This window comes from Nothoprocta perdicaria, unplaced genomic scaffold (assembly GCF_003342845.1).
Source record: "Nothoprocta perdicaria isolate Ctin4 unplaced genomic scaffold, notPer1 scaffold_85, whole genome shotgun sequence".
In the NCBI taxonomy this organism is placed as follows: domain Eukaryota; kingdom Metazoa; phylum Chordata; class Aves; order Tinamiformes; family Tinamidae; genus Nothoprocta; species Nothoprocta perdicaria.
The window spans coordinates 1,466,036-1,482,217 of record NW_020456143.1 but is presented as its reverse complement, the minus strand read 5'-3'; the positions used below and the strand labels follow the sequence as shown (position 1 = coordinate 1,482,217).

The 16,182-nt window shown below is 34.4% G+C and overlaps 1 protein-coding gene across 1 annotated transcript in view; it reads left to right on the top strand.

The window, feature by feature from the left end:
- Positions 1 to 16,182, top strand: part of PCLO (piccolo presynaptic cytomatrix protein) — a 320,601-nt gene that overhangs the window by 199,897 nt on the left and 104,522 nt on the right. The window contains exon 10 of the mRNA XM_026052206.1: positions 8,128 to 8,253. Within this exon, the coding sequence (XP_025907991.1) occupies positions 8,128 to 8,253 (126 nt within the window). The remainder of the gene's footprint in view (positions 1 to 8,127; positions 8,254 to 16,182) is intronic.

Sequence of the window (16,182 nt, the reverse complement as noted above, 5' to 3'; positions counted from 1 at the left end):
ACAGTCTGAACAGCTGCTCTGTGATACTCCTTCTGGGAATAAGCAATAAGATTTTGTCTGTGCTGTTGCCAGTTTAGGATTTTTTTTCCAAGCAACAAAGAAAAAGTTAATTTTAGTTTAGCAACAGAGGAATTACAATTTCATTTTTAATTTATGTACATATTGTAAGACTATGAATGAATTATACACAAGAGATATAGTCTAAGTATTGTCTTTCTCTTTGAGAGAAGAAGAAAAATTCATAGAAGTTTGGTTTCTTTGTGTGTGTGTTTTTTTTTAACAATGGCATAAATGCATAAAAAATAGTTCTTAGTTTGGAAGAAGCATGTTTTAATGTTCTAGTTCCACAAATTGTTCCTCATCYATGACAGTAATATCCACACAACACTATATTTGTTGATTCTCTTGCACAGGAAAGCCATTTTGGTGAGACAGTCTTATGATTTTCCTTCAAAAGGAATTATCCAGCCTGCAGAGGGTTTGCTAGCAATAAGTGCAGGCAATATGATATTTCCTGCAGATTCCTCAAAATACTGACCAAGAACCATGAATTTTCCCTAAGACCAACATTCTCTCCAGAGGGTCTCCTGTCCCAGAGGAATTGATACGAGTGAAGCAACTTCTGTTTAATCATGCCCAACACTTCTACACAAATATAATATCTTATTCTGCTCTAAAATATATAAATTCTTTGATTAATTACCTAAATAAAAACAAAAGCTATCTGCAACTTTATATAAATATATAATACCAGGACACTTTGTAATGTCTATAATGACAGGTCAGCACATAAATATGTATTTAAGGGAATTAAATCCTCAGGCCTTATCAATGTTTTCTTAACAAAATATAGATGGCTTGAAAAGCTGTAGTTCTGCTTGTAAAATAGTGATATAAAACCTGAGTTTCAAGCTTTGGTACAAGATGTTAAGACACTTTAAAACTAATAAGGAAAACGATTACACTCACCTGCAAGACAATTTGCGCTGTATCAACACCTCATAATAAACTAGATTTGTAACATACCATCTAACCTGTGATACATCAGCTAAGCATTGTTGTTGTAAAATCTTTTCCTGTGCTGATGTTGTTGCCTTATAGTATGTGGGAAACACCACTAATATCGATTCAACTTTACCCCTCACTGAGAAAGACATTAGCAAAAAGTTTGAGCTAGTAGCAACTACTATAGCATTTAAAATGTCACAATAATTGATTTTTATGTTGAAACCATGACTGATTGGTTGACACATTGGCTGACAACTTGTCTTTATGGTAGATTCCTTCCTAAGTATCTTTCAAGTTTTGTGGATCTTGGCTGAAATTATGGTCTTACAGTAAGCTGAAAGAGTTGCTAGGCTTTAGGCATTTTCTTACCTTTTCTTTTTTTTCCAAAAGTTGGGATGTTACAGTATGGATGAATGGGCAACCAGATGAGTAAAAAAAAAAAAAAAAACTAGTTGAAAAGCTGGGCTTAGAGGGGCCTTTCCCAAATGTATTAAATATAAGAAGWCTTATTAAGTCATCTAGGTCTATGTTTACTTAACCGTTGATCCTTTCTCTGACAGAAGATATGTAAGAAATTAAGGCAAGAGTAAGCATAGTGCAATATTCTCCCAGCTTCCAACATTCTGTTATTCACTTATTTTGGAAAGCAGAGGGTTTTTGTTAGTTTGTTTGTTTGTTTTGCATTTAATAGGCAGTTACTTTTTTCCTAAAAGCTTTAATTATACATTATAATATAGACCACACATGCATGTGTATTTATTTATTTATTATATCATATTTACGTTAAATCTATTGCTGTTTCTTAAATATAAAAGCTGAAGAGGATATGAGAATTCAAAATTAACATTTTAGCAGTTGGTGTCAGGTATAAGGCAATAGTGTCTACTATCAGTAAACAGAGATGAAATCTCAATGAATACTGTTATATTGTATAGGTTTAAAGCTGCAGTCCAACACAGAAGGCATTATAGCAATTTTGCTCTGATGTGAAAGAGACCATCTAAAAAGGAGAGTCCTGCATCTGTTTTAAGTGCTCTAAGCTACTAATTTGTAAAGTACTTTGTGATCCTTTAAGATGATATCCACTGTGCAGATCAGCATGGAACAGACTCTCAGCTGATATAAAACAATACTGCTTTATTAAAACAAGCAATGTATCCAAATTTCAGCAGCTGAGGATTTGGCGTCATGTATATATGCCAGTGGCCAGAAGTGGAATAGTTGAAGTTGTTTCCTAGAAACATTATTAAACCTATTTATTTAAGCTAATTTATTTTAGAAAGCAACAAAACAATTACACTGAGCACATTGTTGAAGAATTTGTACCTATCAGGACAGCCAAGCTTTGATTTGGATCATCATATTATGCATTGCACTGAACAACACAGCAAAAATAATGAAAATAAAAATTTACACCAGACTGGATTATACACATTACATTTTCCTGTTGCATTTCCAGTGCCTCATTTTACATGTTTTTGTTTGCATTTTCATGGGTTTTTTTCTCACTCTGCTCTCTAGAATTTCCAGATTCCTTTATCAAAACTACAATAGCTAAATAGTTGTTTTTTCTTCAGAGGGCATGTAAGTCTAAACTCTCTAAAGAGAAGTCATTGCTGTTTTCTGTGTGGCCAACAATTTTTTTCAGCATGAATAGAACATGGTAATAGAACATGGAATAGAACACGGTGTAAAATCATTCCCACAGATAAGGGCCTACATGAACCCTATCGTGATCCAGATAAAGCTGGAAAAGGAAAGTATAATGGATAGCAAACAAAGGCAAGAGGAAGATTATTTTATTCTCTATATATGACTCTGTAAGTTCATACTATTCAGTTCAAAGTATTGTTGAAAAGTGATATAAAACACCCTGGATTTCTTTCTCCCCTAAATCTGCACTTTGAGGTTTAGACATATCTTTCATTTCACTTTAGGATTTGTGCCCTAGTCCTCATATGTATGTTGCTGTTCAATTCCACATCATTTTATTTCCATTCTGCTTCCTTAAGGTTTCAGTTTTCCATGCATAATGTAATATCCAAAAGGTAAGAAGACCATGGGCTTGCAGAAATAACCARTGATTTTCAACTCCCATATTTACAAGCATGCTCCTAGGCACTAGAAATTCAAATACATAGTTCTTTAATTCTCAGAAAATCTAATATCTAGAGGTGTGTTAAAAATTCTTCAGCTGTTGCTACAAGAATCATATTTCTATTGATTACTTGCAATTTCCTATTCCAATTCACACAAACTTAGAGGTGATGACTGAAAATCTTTCACATGTTCTAATTGCTTCTTTCCTTTCATTGCTCTTCTGATTAGGCAGAGAAATAGTTTTATATTTCAAAAATGTAGCCCCAAGTTAATACATGAGCAATACTTGCACAGAGCTTCTGTATTTCATACCTGCATTCTCAAATCAGTGTTGAAGATGCATCAATAAAACAGTATCAGTCCCCACATTCTGTGCTGGACGTGTGCTTATTTTTACATGATAAAATATCTCTGTAAGCCACTTTTTTTCACATTATGTAACTGTAGGAATTTTCTGCTGTTATATTTTTAAGCATTATTTTATGTAATACCTTACCAACATTTATTTGGTAAGGCAAATCTAATCACTGTTTAGATGCTGAAATACTTTTAGGAAATCTAGGCTATTTAATTTCTAGTAGTTGTAGTAGAGCTACTCTATCTGGTAGTAAAAAATTTTAGGAGGTAATGAACTTGAGCAATTCTGACTGGCAGTAGCATGATCCTAATGTTTGTAATGACAAAAAAAGACCAAATACTAATTGCAAATCTCAGGTTATGGTCAGCTTGCTCCAGCAAAACAAATTACAGTGTGTCAAGTGAGTCTTGTTGCTCATCTTTCTACTTTGTCTCAAAACAAACTATTTGAACTTATCAGACTTTTGAAACCTTTGAAGTCTGTACATTTATATTTTAGCTGTGTAAAATAGTGGCTTACAAGCTATCTGTGAGGATTTACTGTGCATGTTTGCTTATCAAATTATAAAAAAGTTCAGTTGCATTTGATATGTCTCRTTAGAGTTCAGCATCATAAAACTTCAGCTGAGATTAGATGGAAGAGTAGAATCACAGCCTTAGGAGATCAGTAAAAACAGTTGTAATTAATTAGCAGCTCTCTAGCTTTGAAGCATCCTAAAAAGGATTGTATCTTAAACTGTAAAATTCCTTTTGAAGAGGTGTTTTCCTGAAGATATTTTTCACAGGAATCAATAATCAGAGTTCAGAAAGGTGTCCTCTCACATTTAAAGCAGAGAGATTCACTTTCTGACAGTTAACTGGTCCAAAGTCTAAGAAAATAGTAGTTTATTAATCTGAAAATCTAAAATTGAAAGATAAATGTCTGGATATATCAAAACAGTCTGAGAAGGAAATTTAGACTGAAAGATTAAAAAAAAAAAAAAAGAGAAAAAGAGATCTAAGAAAGCAAAAGATTGATGATAGTTTTAAGCTACCCACATTCAATGTGATAAATTGAGCAATATCATTGAAAGTAGAAGTAGTAAACTCAATATTTTCAATAGATACAAGGTCCGTAAACAAGTTTGAAATCTCATCTTATGAGAAAATACAGTAACATCCAAGCAATATTTCTTAGTCAAACCGAGTAGAACTTAATACACAATGGACAAAAAGTAACTCATTCTGACTCTCAGAAATTGAACCTTTGATTTAAAACTTTTGTTATTTTTTTTTTCTTATAGTACATTTTCAAAACATAATAGTAATGAAATGCAATTTTCTAATTTAGTTCAAACTGCTCAAATTAAATAGAAATTCCTTTGGCTTGACCAGCAATAAGAAAGCACACAAATACCCATAAATGCACATACACCCTCTCCCCCCCCAATGTAAGGTTATTCCTTTAGTATGCATGCTACTTAATACATAATATTGCTCATACATTTAATATGAAAATTTAGAATATAAAATCAAAATCCTTTTCAAGTCCTTTGAAGTATTTTATTAGCAATTGTGTGGCTAAAACCCTTAGATCTGGTGGGGGGCAAAAAACAGAACCAATATATCGGCCATGTTTTTTAAATCTATCTAGTAAATCAGGTGTAAGAAATACAAACTTATATAGCAAATCTTTTCTTCTGCCATTTGGCTACAATTAAAATACTGAGAAAGAGCTACTAGAATAGTATGTCGTGAGAAAATTCTGAAGCTGTAGACTTATCCCAACATAATGATAAGAGCCCATTCCTAGTAATAAATTGAAAAAGTCTGTATTTTGGCCACATGAGCTAAGGGTAAGTTGTATGTATGCATATACTAAAAGTGTGATGTGTTTGAACTTACTGAACTTTATGATTCCCAGATGTGAGCTTCATGACTGGGGATGTACATTAATGAGAAGTGCTTTGTCAGAAGTCCTCTTATAAGTGTGCAGAGTGGTGAAATCCTAAGTACTGAGAAATGTAAATGCTTCTGAATGAGTAAACATTCTCTACATATAATGAGGGTTTCACTTTTAAAGTGACTGATTAGGAAAAACAAACAAGCACAAAGCAACCATTTAAAGGGTTATTTTCACTGAAATAACMTGTTTAAAATGACTATGCTGTTTGTTTCCATCACATTGAAAAGTATAATCTCTACTCCAAAAGAGAAATAAACCTGGAATTTCCCATAGCACAGTCCCAGAGTCTGTTACATCTCTTGTTTTAAACACAGCATTTTTCTATCTGTTARATCACTAGCTTTAAAAAATAGCCATCAAACAGTAATATGTTCTGTTWGGCAATTATCATCCACATAGAGTTTATAATTAAAGGAATAGTAACTACTATGATGGAGGTATCTTGTAGCAAAAATTTAATTATATCCCCCATGCCTGTACTTAGCTTGGATATTTAAATAATGTTGTTTTATGCTATGTCAGTCTATTTACATATTTATTTTAGAGGATCTTCTTTGGATGTAAATATTTATACTTTCCATCTCTTAATTTATGATTAAAAGAGGGGCAGACATTTGTTCATTTGCTGTATCTATAAAGAGGCTGGAAAAGATTTTATGAGAGACTGATATAGATGCCAATCATGCTTTCAAATTGCAACTTGAAGACACACATGTGGGGGGAAATTGGCTGCAAGTTTTAGMAAAGCAAATCCAAAGAATTCATTAGGTAATTTCATTATATCATCTCAGTATTTACAGCTCCTATTAAGGATTTTCATATCTTAAAGACTTTTTGAACTGTCAAGGTTAAACTTAAAAAAAGAAAAAAAAAATAGGAAGTTGAGAGGAAATACTTGCTAATTAAATCCAAATCAGAGTGAGYTGTAACTTACAGAGTTGTAGCTTATGTTGCTACAGGATTTAAATTTACACATTCCCTAAACATATTATCTGTTTTGTATCAAAGTTAAATATTACCTCACAGATTAGAAAAATACAAACTCTGGTGTGGATTTACATGACAAAGCTGAAGCTTGTCTCTGATTTGTGTAGAAGTATAATCTTGGTGTAAATTATTTTCAATACATTGCAAAGCACTTCAACCTGTACTCATCATAGTACCATACCAAAATGTTTTTCTCAAGTTAGGCACTATAGTGCCTATATATATAGAAACAGTAAGAAATGTGGTCCACTGAGGATCTCAGCCTTCTGAACTTAAACCTTTAGGTTTCTCAGACCATTAATCATAAAGTACCCTTGAACCATTCCATGGATTATTCTCGGGATATTTACCACAGAATCTTTCCCTCGGCATTCAGACCATAATAAAATCATCTACTCGACTCAGTATATCTTGCCACATACAACCCCCATRTGACTCATCCTCACACTGAATCCCCACCCGAAGTAAATTAAAGTAGCTCTCAAAACCAAATTCTGATGGAAGCCATCTCCTCTACAAAGGGTTTTAACCTGTATGAGGTGCCTACAGCCCCAGTAATTATTGCTTTATGTTTGGGCATCTGGCAGACTCCAGCAATGCAAAGTGCTTGATTTATATAATGCTGCATTATCTCGGTGCATCATATATACCTATGCACACTAACTTCTTTAGTCAGARTCCAGACTAAGCAATGAAACAGAAAAGAAGAAAAATTTACTGAGTACTATATGCATATAATCAATTATAGGAGACAAAAGATAAAACTGTAGACTGAAATCAGTGCAAGAAAGATTACTGCTGTAAAGACACTGGGCCAGAAACTCACTGTGACTCGCTTACATCTAAAGGAAACTCAGAGCTGATTTCTCAGAATACTAATAGCATTTTCAGGAAAAGCTTTGATCTAAAAGATGCATATTTTCAAAGAGATTGTGCTATGAGCTATCTATAGCTGGTTAGTGAAATCACTCAGCAGGATTAGGTTATTAAATTTATAAATTAGAAATTATTTTAGCCTTTACAACAGGGGTGGGAAAATCAGCCTTTAAATTCCTAGATCAAAATGTGAATCATGTGAATCAAGATAGAATGAAAAATTACTGATGCCTAAGATTAGCTGAATTAGACTATTTTGTAACCTTTTATTTTCACACTCAAATTGTTATAAAAAAAAAGGGAGATGAGTGATACCATTCCCTTACCAATCAAACTGATTTAAATATTTTCATCTTTATATTTTTTAAAGAAGAGAGAAAATATCTTAGATTTGATGTTGTATTATCCAGAATTATTGTAGGTTATTTTGGTCTGGTAATTTCTATGTCCTGTGTAGCAAAGATGTCAATTAAAAGGAAATATTTAAGAAAAAGTCAACTGAATACTCCTACCAAAGATAAGTCTTGAGGGACACATCAGGTGGGACTGCAGTTACTTGTGCAATTGATAGGTCCTAGGTTTTTTGGGTTTTTTTTCTCCTGYGGATTCAAAAGCTTATGGAATTGGGAAGTTCCCTCTCTGCCTCTCTTGCTAACCCAGCAACACTTCTTTTGTCTATGAGAAATTCTGCAGTTTTGAAGATACTCTGCTTCATGCAATAACCTTAACGTTCCAAATACAGCCAGGTGGTCCTAATGACACCCTTCTGTAACTTCTGATTACTTCCTTTTCTCTCCAGGGAAATATTCATTGTTTCATCTATCTTCACAGTTCTCTGTTTCTTTTTATCACAGGCAATGGACTGGGAATACGAGTTGTAGGTGGGAAAGAAATCCCAGGAAGTAGTGGAGAAGTTGGAGCTTACATTGCCAAGATCTTGCCTGGGGGAAATGCAGAGCAGACGGGAAAGCTGATAGAAGGTAAGCTGAACATATTATCAAAAAAAAAAAAAAAAAAAAAAAAAAAGAAAAGAAAAAAACCCACCAATTACAATAGAATTATTTATAAAATGTATTCTCTCTTTCATGGCTGGCACTATCTTATATAACAGAGGAGGGGAATTTGACAGCCCATCCTAAACCTCTAGTGAGTCTTAGTTCAGCAAAGGACTGATAGGAGGCCAGCTCTATTATGATTTCTATAGATAGAAGAAAGGATAGAAGGAATTGCCTTTTTGAGCAGCATTATGTCATGTCTTTCTTAATCTGCCACATACTGTCTGTACTGGCTACAATGAAATTGCTAGAATCCATCTATATCCTGTACATCATGCACATGTACTATTTTGAGGATATTTAACCTGTGTAGATCATCTGGGCACCTAAGAATATCTGGGCACCTGAAAGTATCTACTGTTCTTAGTTGCACCAAGAGGATCACAGATGATCACAGATTCAGTTATAAACTAACTTTTCTTGAAATTCCAGAGATATGTGTGACTGAAGGTAGACTTCATTGAATTTTARCTTTCCTGTTTAAGCTAGGCATCCAAACTGCATGAGGAGGCAACAGAGAGAAGTCAGTACCCATGGAAGGACAATTCAGTTGATCCATCACAGACTCCCATTTCAAAAACTGGGAGTGCCTTCCTTTCAGTTGAGTTTAATAGGCCTTATTAGACTACACATCTCCCTTTAGGTAACCAAAGCTAGGTAAAATMAATGTAATTTAGTTATTTTCTATTATTATTACAAATGTGATAATTCTAACAACTTAAAAGTCATAAAAGTATTTTCTCTTGCTTTATATGTGTTATTACAGCTGCAGCTGTATTATCTATATCTTTATCTATATCTATTATCTAAGCTATCAAAGCTATCTGAGTTCCAAATAGCCATTCATTTTGAAAACTGGTTAGAATTTATTTCTGTCTATAATCATATATATGGTATGTTTTTTTCCTCCAACTGCTTCCTAGTTCCTCCTTTCATATGAATATCTGTATACACCTGAAATACCTATTCATCTATGAGCAAAAATATCTAACACTTTTTTCTAATTTATTCAAATAATTATTTTTGTTTCTTTTAGAAATATTATAAAAAAATAAGCAGAAGGAATAGTTTTCTGTAGGCATAACAATTCACATACATTTTATGAATGACAAACAACAGAAAAGATAATTAAATCAAATGTACATTGTAGGTAGAAGAGTAAGGTGATTAAAGAATGCATTTTTGAAGAATGATTTAAATACGTTGCAGATATAACAAAATAGAATTTCACCTATTTCATGTTTTCCTCATTGCTTTTTATCTCTTTGGTGAGTTTTTTGTCAATATTTCAGACATATACTTTAAAAAGTATGCATATCAAGAAGGCTACCTTAAAGTCAAAGTGAAGGAATGATGTATCTTTCTATTCTATCTATTCTATCTATCTTTCTATTTCTATATCTATCTATCTATCTATCTATCTATCTATCCTATGTATTTATTTTGCTTTCATCTATGCAAGAAAGTAGGTTTATCACAGGTGTATTGGATTCTGCAGTTTGTCAGTTAATGAGTTTTCATACCAAGAAGGTAAAGAGGAGGATAAGATAGTTGTCAATATTCTGTAGAAATTTGTCATTTAAAGAAAAAGGATGAGCAGTTAATACTTGGCATTACCTTTAGTCGTGCAGTTTCTCTTATCATGGACTTGTTTGCGAACTGAGACTTAAAGTGCCTCACTTACTAGGTAGTTATTTTCTTTGGAGCRCTCAAGAGTATCTTGGGTTTATAACAACCACAGGAGAAACTCAGACACAACTGTGGTTTCCTTCTTTTTCTATGATATATTTTGAAGGTTTATTCATGTTTTACAGAAATATGAATAGGACACTAAAATATTTATTCTTTTTTTTCATTTCACTCTCCATCTTGTGATTSGTCATGTTTATGGTCAGATCTTTATAAGAATACCCTAGACTTTTGTATACTAGCATAATTCTGGAGCAAATCCTTCAAAATGACTAGTCTTAATGTGCAAAATTTGTCCACAAGAGGTCCCAGATTATGAATTACTATCGAAATGTTACATGTTCTATCAGAGAGAAATATAGCTTTGTGTAGAATATGCCATTACTATAGCATACAAGACAAACATTTCCCCTTACTTTTCTTTTTAATTTTTAAATTTTGCCCTTATATCTGGTTTATTTTTTATGTTATTTTAGATTGCTATCAGAAATCTACAATGAATATTCTGTTCAATATTTACTGTTGGATTACTTTTCCATCAATTTAGTRGAAGTGTGACTGATGTACATCTAATTTCTGACCTTTGAAATTACTAAAAACAACGGTCTTTCTAATGAGCTCTTCATATTCTCACCTTCAGCTACATATGCTGCAAATGTTACTGAAATTGCTGATATAATTGTGCGTGAAAGTAGAGGTTAGCATTTCTCTCCTTTTCAAATTATTTGCTGTGTCTCACAGAAAAAWTCTTTCATAATAATGCTTTCATATTGATAATTTGTACAGTAATCATGACTCACTTTTTCTGCTGCAATGCTTTGTGACTTCAGCTTAGCATACATACCTAGTCATCAACTAAAAATATACTAATGTCACGACAAGCTAATATCTAGGCTTAATTTTCTTTCTAAGAACTTGATTCACTGCAAAACTTATTTTTTTAAAAAATAAATATTTTATCCAATACTAGAAACATAAAACACTGGAACAGGTCTGAAATTCCTCTCAGTACAGTAATGTACACAGATTTATTGTGGTTACAATGGAAGGAAAAATCCTATCTGTTGTGACCATGACTGCATCTATTATGAAATGACAGACTTTAAAATACAAATAGCATTCTGTTTTTTAAGAAAAGGCAATCCATGCAAGTTTAGCTCATATAATTACCTTTGGAAGGGTTTGTTACAGCTGAAAAGTTTATTTATAGTTCTACATGGCAAATACCATTCTTCTTGGTGTTCTCACCTTGAATCGCTTTCAGATGTCAAAAAATATCCCTGATTCATAACTCATTGGCATTGTGAAAACTGGAGGTGGAGAACTCATTCTACTGAGCTTGTCAAGTGCATGGACTTTTGTCAATTTGATAAACGGGTCTGAGCTCCCTCTCATGTTGACAGAGACATTGCAGTTATCTTCCACCTGGTTAATCTRTTAGAGTAACAGTCATCTTATACTGCCAGGATTTTTCAGTAAAAAAATCAACTAACAAATAGGCATTCTTTATCAGGTCCTAAATAAATCCATGTAAATTAGTTGAGTTTGTTCACTGATGGTACTTTCGAATCTTCTACTGAAGGGCTACCAACAGTGCTTTGCGACAATGTTTTTAGAGTGGGAAATTCATTTGCAGATTTCTGCGGAGTGGAATGCTACCTCTATTTCAGTCTTTTTCTGACAGTTGGCTCATTTTTCAGCCAGCTATTAACTACCAAGGTGCTTACACAGCAGTTAGGATTTAAATCCTGATTAAATCATTTAACTTAGAAATTGATATAATTGAAGAAAAACTCTACAGGAATCAACATGGTTTTATAAAGTTCTGTCATTTGTTCTGTCATTTGTGCACCATGAATATTCAGATGTTCTGTCTGTAATTTTCTGTAATTCATAAGCTAAATGTTTAATCCAAATCCAGAATTGTAATACTTCTTATTCGAAGGTATCTGGGCAGCTTCTGTCTGCAAGCATGGTCACACATTGATTGCCAGTCCTGTTTAGTCTGGTTTCATTTTTATCACCAGCCATYATTTTCCACGCACATGCAGAGTCCTTCATTGTGCCAGAATGTGTGGTTTTTGAGCTAATTTTTTGAGCTAATCCTGGCTCAAAAATCATTTTCTTTGATCTAGGTCATGATGTGGCTGTAGATATGACAGTGTCACTGCAGTAGCACAGAACTGTGCAGGAATAGCAAAGTAGAAAGGTTAGCAATTGATTATAATAAAAATAAAAAATTAAAATTAAAATAAAAATTAAAATTAAAAAAAAGGGAAAAAAAGTACAACAGTGCTATCTTTAAAAATGTATTTGTTGCTTTGTTCTCACATGCCTGCCTGGACTTCTTCCTGGCAAGATGGCAACCAAGGTGCAAAAAAAGAGTGACCCTTAATTTACTCTTAACATATTGAAATGAAAAGTCTTTCTTAGACTAACAAAATAGACTTCATAATTCAAGAGTTCTTTCAGCAATAGCTATAACCTTCAACTTCATTCCAACATAAAAAGGAGAGCAATGCATTATTTGGATGTATTCAAATACGGGAAGATCTGCTCACTGTTTTTTATTATTGCTATTTTTATTTTTTTTATCATTATTGCTCATTTCCTTTATTTCCTGCATGCCTTATTCTGAGATCTGAATTACTGATTTCTTTTYATAGAGCTTCACACTAAAGCACTTAATTCCTTCACGTTAGTTAGGTATTTTCATGACAGCCCTGTATTTTCAATATTTTGAATACTACTTCAGACTGGGAAGATGTAGACAAGAAAGTCTTGGGAGGCAAATTTGAAATTTATTAGATATAATTTTCCAGACAACTGAGAGTAGAGTTGGAAAATATGCTAACACCAAGAATAAAAATTAATGAGAACTTGTTTACATGCAGAATCAAAATACTGATATGGAGCCTGTCCTGACTTCTTCTGATTTCATCCACCAGTTTTTAAGCATCTTATTTGGTGGAATAGTATGAAAGCCATGGTCTATGGCTCCTGGTTAGCTAGATAGCATTCATCAACGTCAACAGATTCCTGTACTTCCAGGTGTCCTGCCATTTCCAAAGAACATGTAAAATCTAGAAGCTTAAAGTAAACTTGATTTGTAGTGACCTTATCTCCAATTGGAAGCAACCATGACAAGGATCAGATTTTTTTAACTTGTTTGAGTCTTTCTCAAATTTATTTTTTATGTATATACATTCTTTAAATAATGTTTTCCCAAAAACTTTAAGATACGAAAATCATGTAAAGAGAAGAAAGTAATGCATTTTTAAAATCGGAAAAGTAACCCAATTTCCATTATATATCAAATGTATAAATGTAACATTTTTAGCATAATGCAGAAGGATGCCACCAGCCTGATRAGTCATAGACCTTTAATGTAGAGTTTTAGTATATAAAAAGTCTTTGCTAGCAAAGAGACATGTAATTCAGTTTGGTTCAGTTGAATCTTGCATTTTATAATTTACTAATTATAATCATTACACAGGGATGTTCTAAGCTTCTCTACCCTGAAGCTCTCCCAATAATAAGATAGACTATAAGATGTGTACAGGCAATGAAAGATAGTGTCATCCTGTTTAAGATGTTAAGTGCTTCTGCGGAAGGAATATGCACTCCAATTTGAGTTCTTGGTAACTGAGAGTGTCCTACCCTTCAGTCCACATCCAGTCCCTTTAGGATGTATAATTACTCCCTTGAGGATGCAGAAAACATTATTCCTCAAAGCATAAAGTTTGCTAAGAAGAGCAGCCCTTAACCTGATGGCAGTTACGAAAGGTTGGCAAAAGCACATTCGATGCCCTCATCATAGGGCTGATAGACTGATCCTTAAAGTACCCGATACCTTTCACACTTGTAATCAACCGCTAAAATGCAGCTGGTCAATATTTCCAATTGTCTGGTTGTCTTTTAGTCTGGTAGAAGTTCCCCATACTGTGTGGTCAGTTCCCATCAAGTCTGCATTTTGAATGGTTGGGTCTTTACTGTGAATGCCATAACTCTCTTCCGTTCTGTCTTAGAAAACTGCACAATCTGAGAACTTTAAGAGGCCTTCAGGAATTAAAACTGGAGTGTCCCCATCCTCCTTATAACTATTAATTCATGTTTCTTTTTCTTCTTCTGTAGAAATTTTCACATGTGTGTCACAGATTGCTTTGATGTACAGCTCTTTTTATCTGTCTAATGGCCTAATATGAGCCAAAGAACCATTAGGATCACATCTCAKATTGTGATTGCACACTTACTATAAAGAAATAGTTTACTATCTCTTGAAGCCATGGATCCTGTCCAAAGCATCCAAGAGAACAGTTCTTTGGGGATATTAAGCCCATATCGGTTGCTCACTGCTTACCAACACATAACTTCCCTCACCAAGACTAATACATAGGATGAGAAGTATGTGCCAGGCCACCATGCACTCACTGACAGAAGAGATATCTAGATCTGTGGGAGGTGTTTTCTGCCCAGAATAGAGTAAGGTGCAAAAACTTATTAGGATTACCTCCATGGACATTCATAGAGCTGCCAGGTTCCCCACTTTCAGATCTCTAAAGAAGGAGGCAAACCCCAAAAGTCATATTAGAGGCCTTCCTTATGCTCTTCAGCTCTCAGACATGGTGGATGACTTAAAACTTACTACCTAGTACACTTCAAATGTAGGCTTAGGCTTCACAATAAAATAAGGTATCCAAATTTCTTCGAAGACAAAGAATTGCCCAGTTCATGGAGATCTTCAACTAGATTGGGCCAAGTGTCATTAGTATATGTCTTTATTATTTCTGGGATAGATTRTTAGTTGCTCAGAAAACTGTGGTAAATACATAGAGAGGGGAAGGATGGCAAAAAGAATAGCTGTTGAGTTAGGTGGCAGTCTACTACATAAAAATAAGTATCAGTCAGCGACTCTGAACTCTGACTATATGAGAGCTCTCTGTAAGCAATTTGAATCTAGGGGCAGTTAGGAAGTGCAAACTGATAGACAGCCAACAGGTTTATGGTGCATGAGCAATTCCTTATCCACAATAGCACAGTCTACATATGCTGGAGAAAAATRTCTTCCAGTATTTATAGTATCTGTAATTTTTTTTTTTTTTTCTGAGGGGAATGCAAATAAAGCTAATGAGCAGCCTGGAGAGGAGCTGGCTAATTTGGGGATTTGGTTAGCACACTGCTGTTGTGTAGTATAAGTAAGATGAATCTGGACATAAGCGATGTTATACTGGGGCTATTGGGACATTATCATCACTCTTTAATCTGCAAAGTATTTTCTAGGTTCTTGGCACTGACAGCTTTGATTATAAGCAGTATTTTTTCTCCTCCAGCCACTAATCAACTTCCAAAAGCTGTTTCACTTCAGCTGTGTGTCAGGGATGTTCCCCTCATGTTTCAGATCATAAGTTTTCGAATTTGCAAGAGCTTACCATCTTATAGCATATTRTTTGCAGCATAGGAAACACATGACTTGTCATAATTTAAGCCCTCTCAGAAGAGCAGTGGTTCATGCAACCGGATTGTTGAGCAGTCCATGAAAGAAGCAGAAAGAAAGAAGAATATTTTTTTCTGCAGCTTCAAAATTGCTTTGGGCTAGTTTGAGGAGCACTAGGTGACTAACATGGCCAAGACCTGCCATGGAGCAGCCAAAGCTGCTGCTCCCTAAGAGATGGGGAGGCAGCAGGGCAGGACCACTTTGACCAGTGTCAGTCCCTGAGGATATGAGCAAGAGGAGCAGGACAGAGCCAGTGGTTCTGACCAGATTTAACCAGATCACCAGGCAAGCCCAAGTTGGAAAACCTGAAAGGAAGCAGTAAGTCCCTATCCTTAACCTAACTCCCCCAGCTCACCCCTTATCTCTGAGTTACAGAGGGGCTCATGCCTACACCAACTGATCTTGGCCATCTGTGAGCAGGCAGTGCAGTATGCTCACATCYTGATAAGTTTTTAAGACCATAATGAGTGCTGTTTGCAGTTTAGCCAGCTAAAATTAGAAACATCAATCAGGGCATCACAGTGAAAAGAACTTTCCTAGTTCCTGTCAAGCAGGCGATACAGAGAAAGCAGTATCCCTTCTTGTATCCCTCTGATAATTACACTCCTGGCAGAAAGCAGATAGCTTGACAAAGTTGGGGGACGAGGAAAAGATGAAAAGAAACAAAAAAA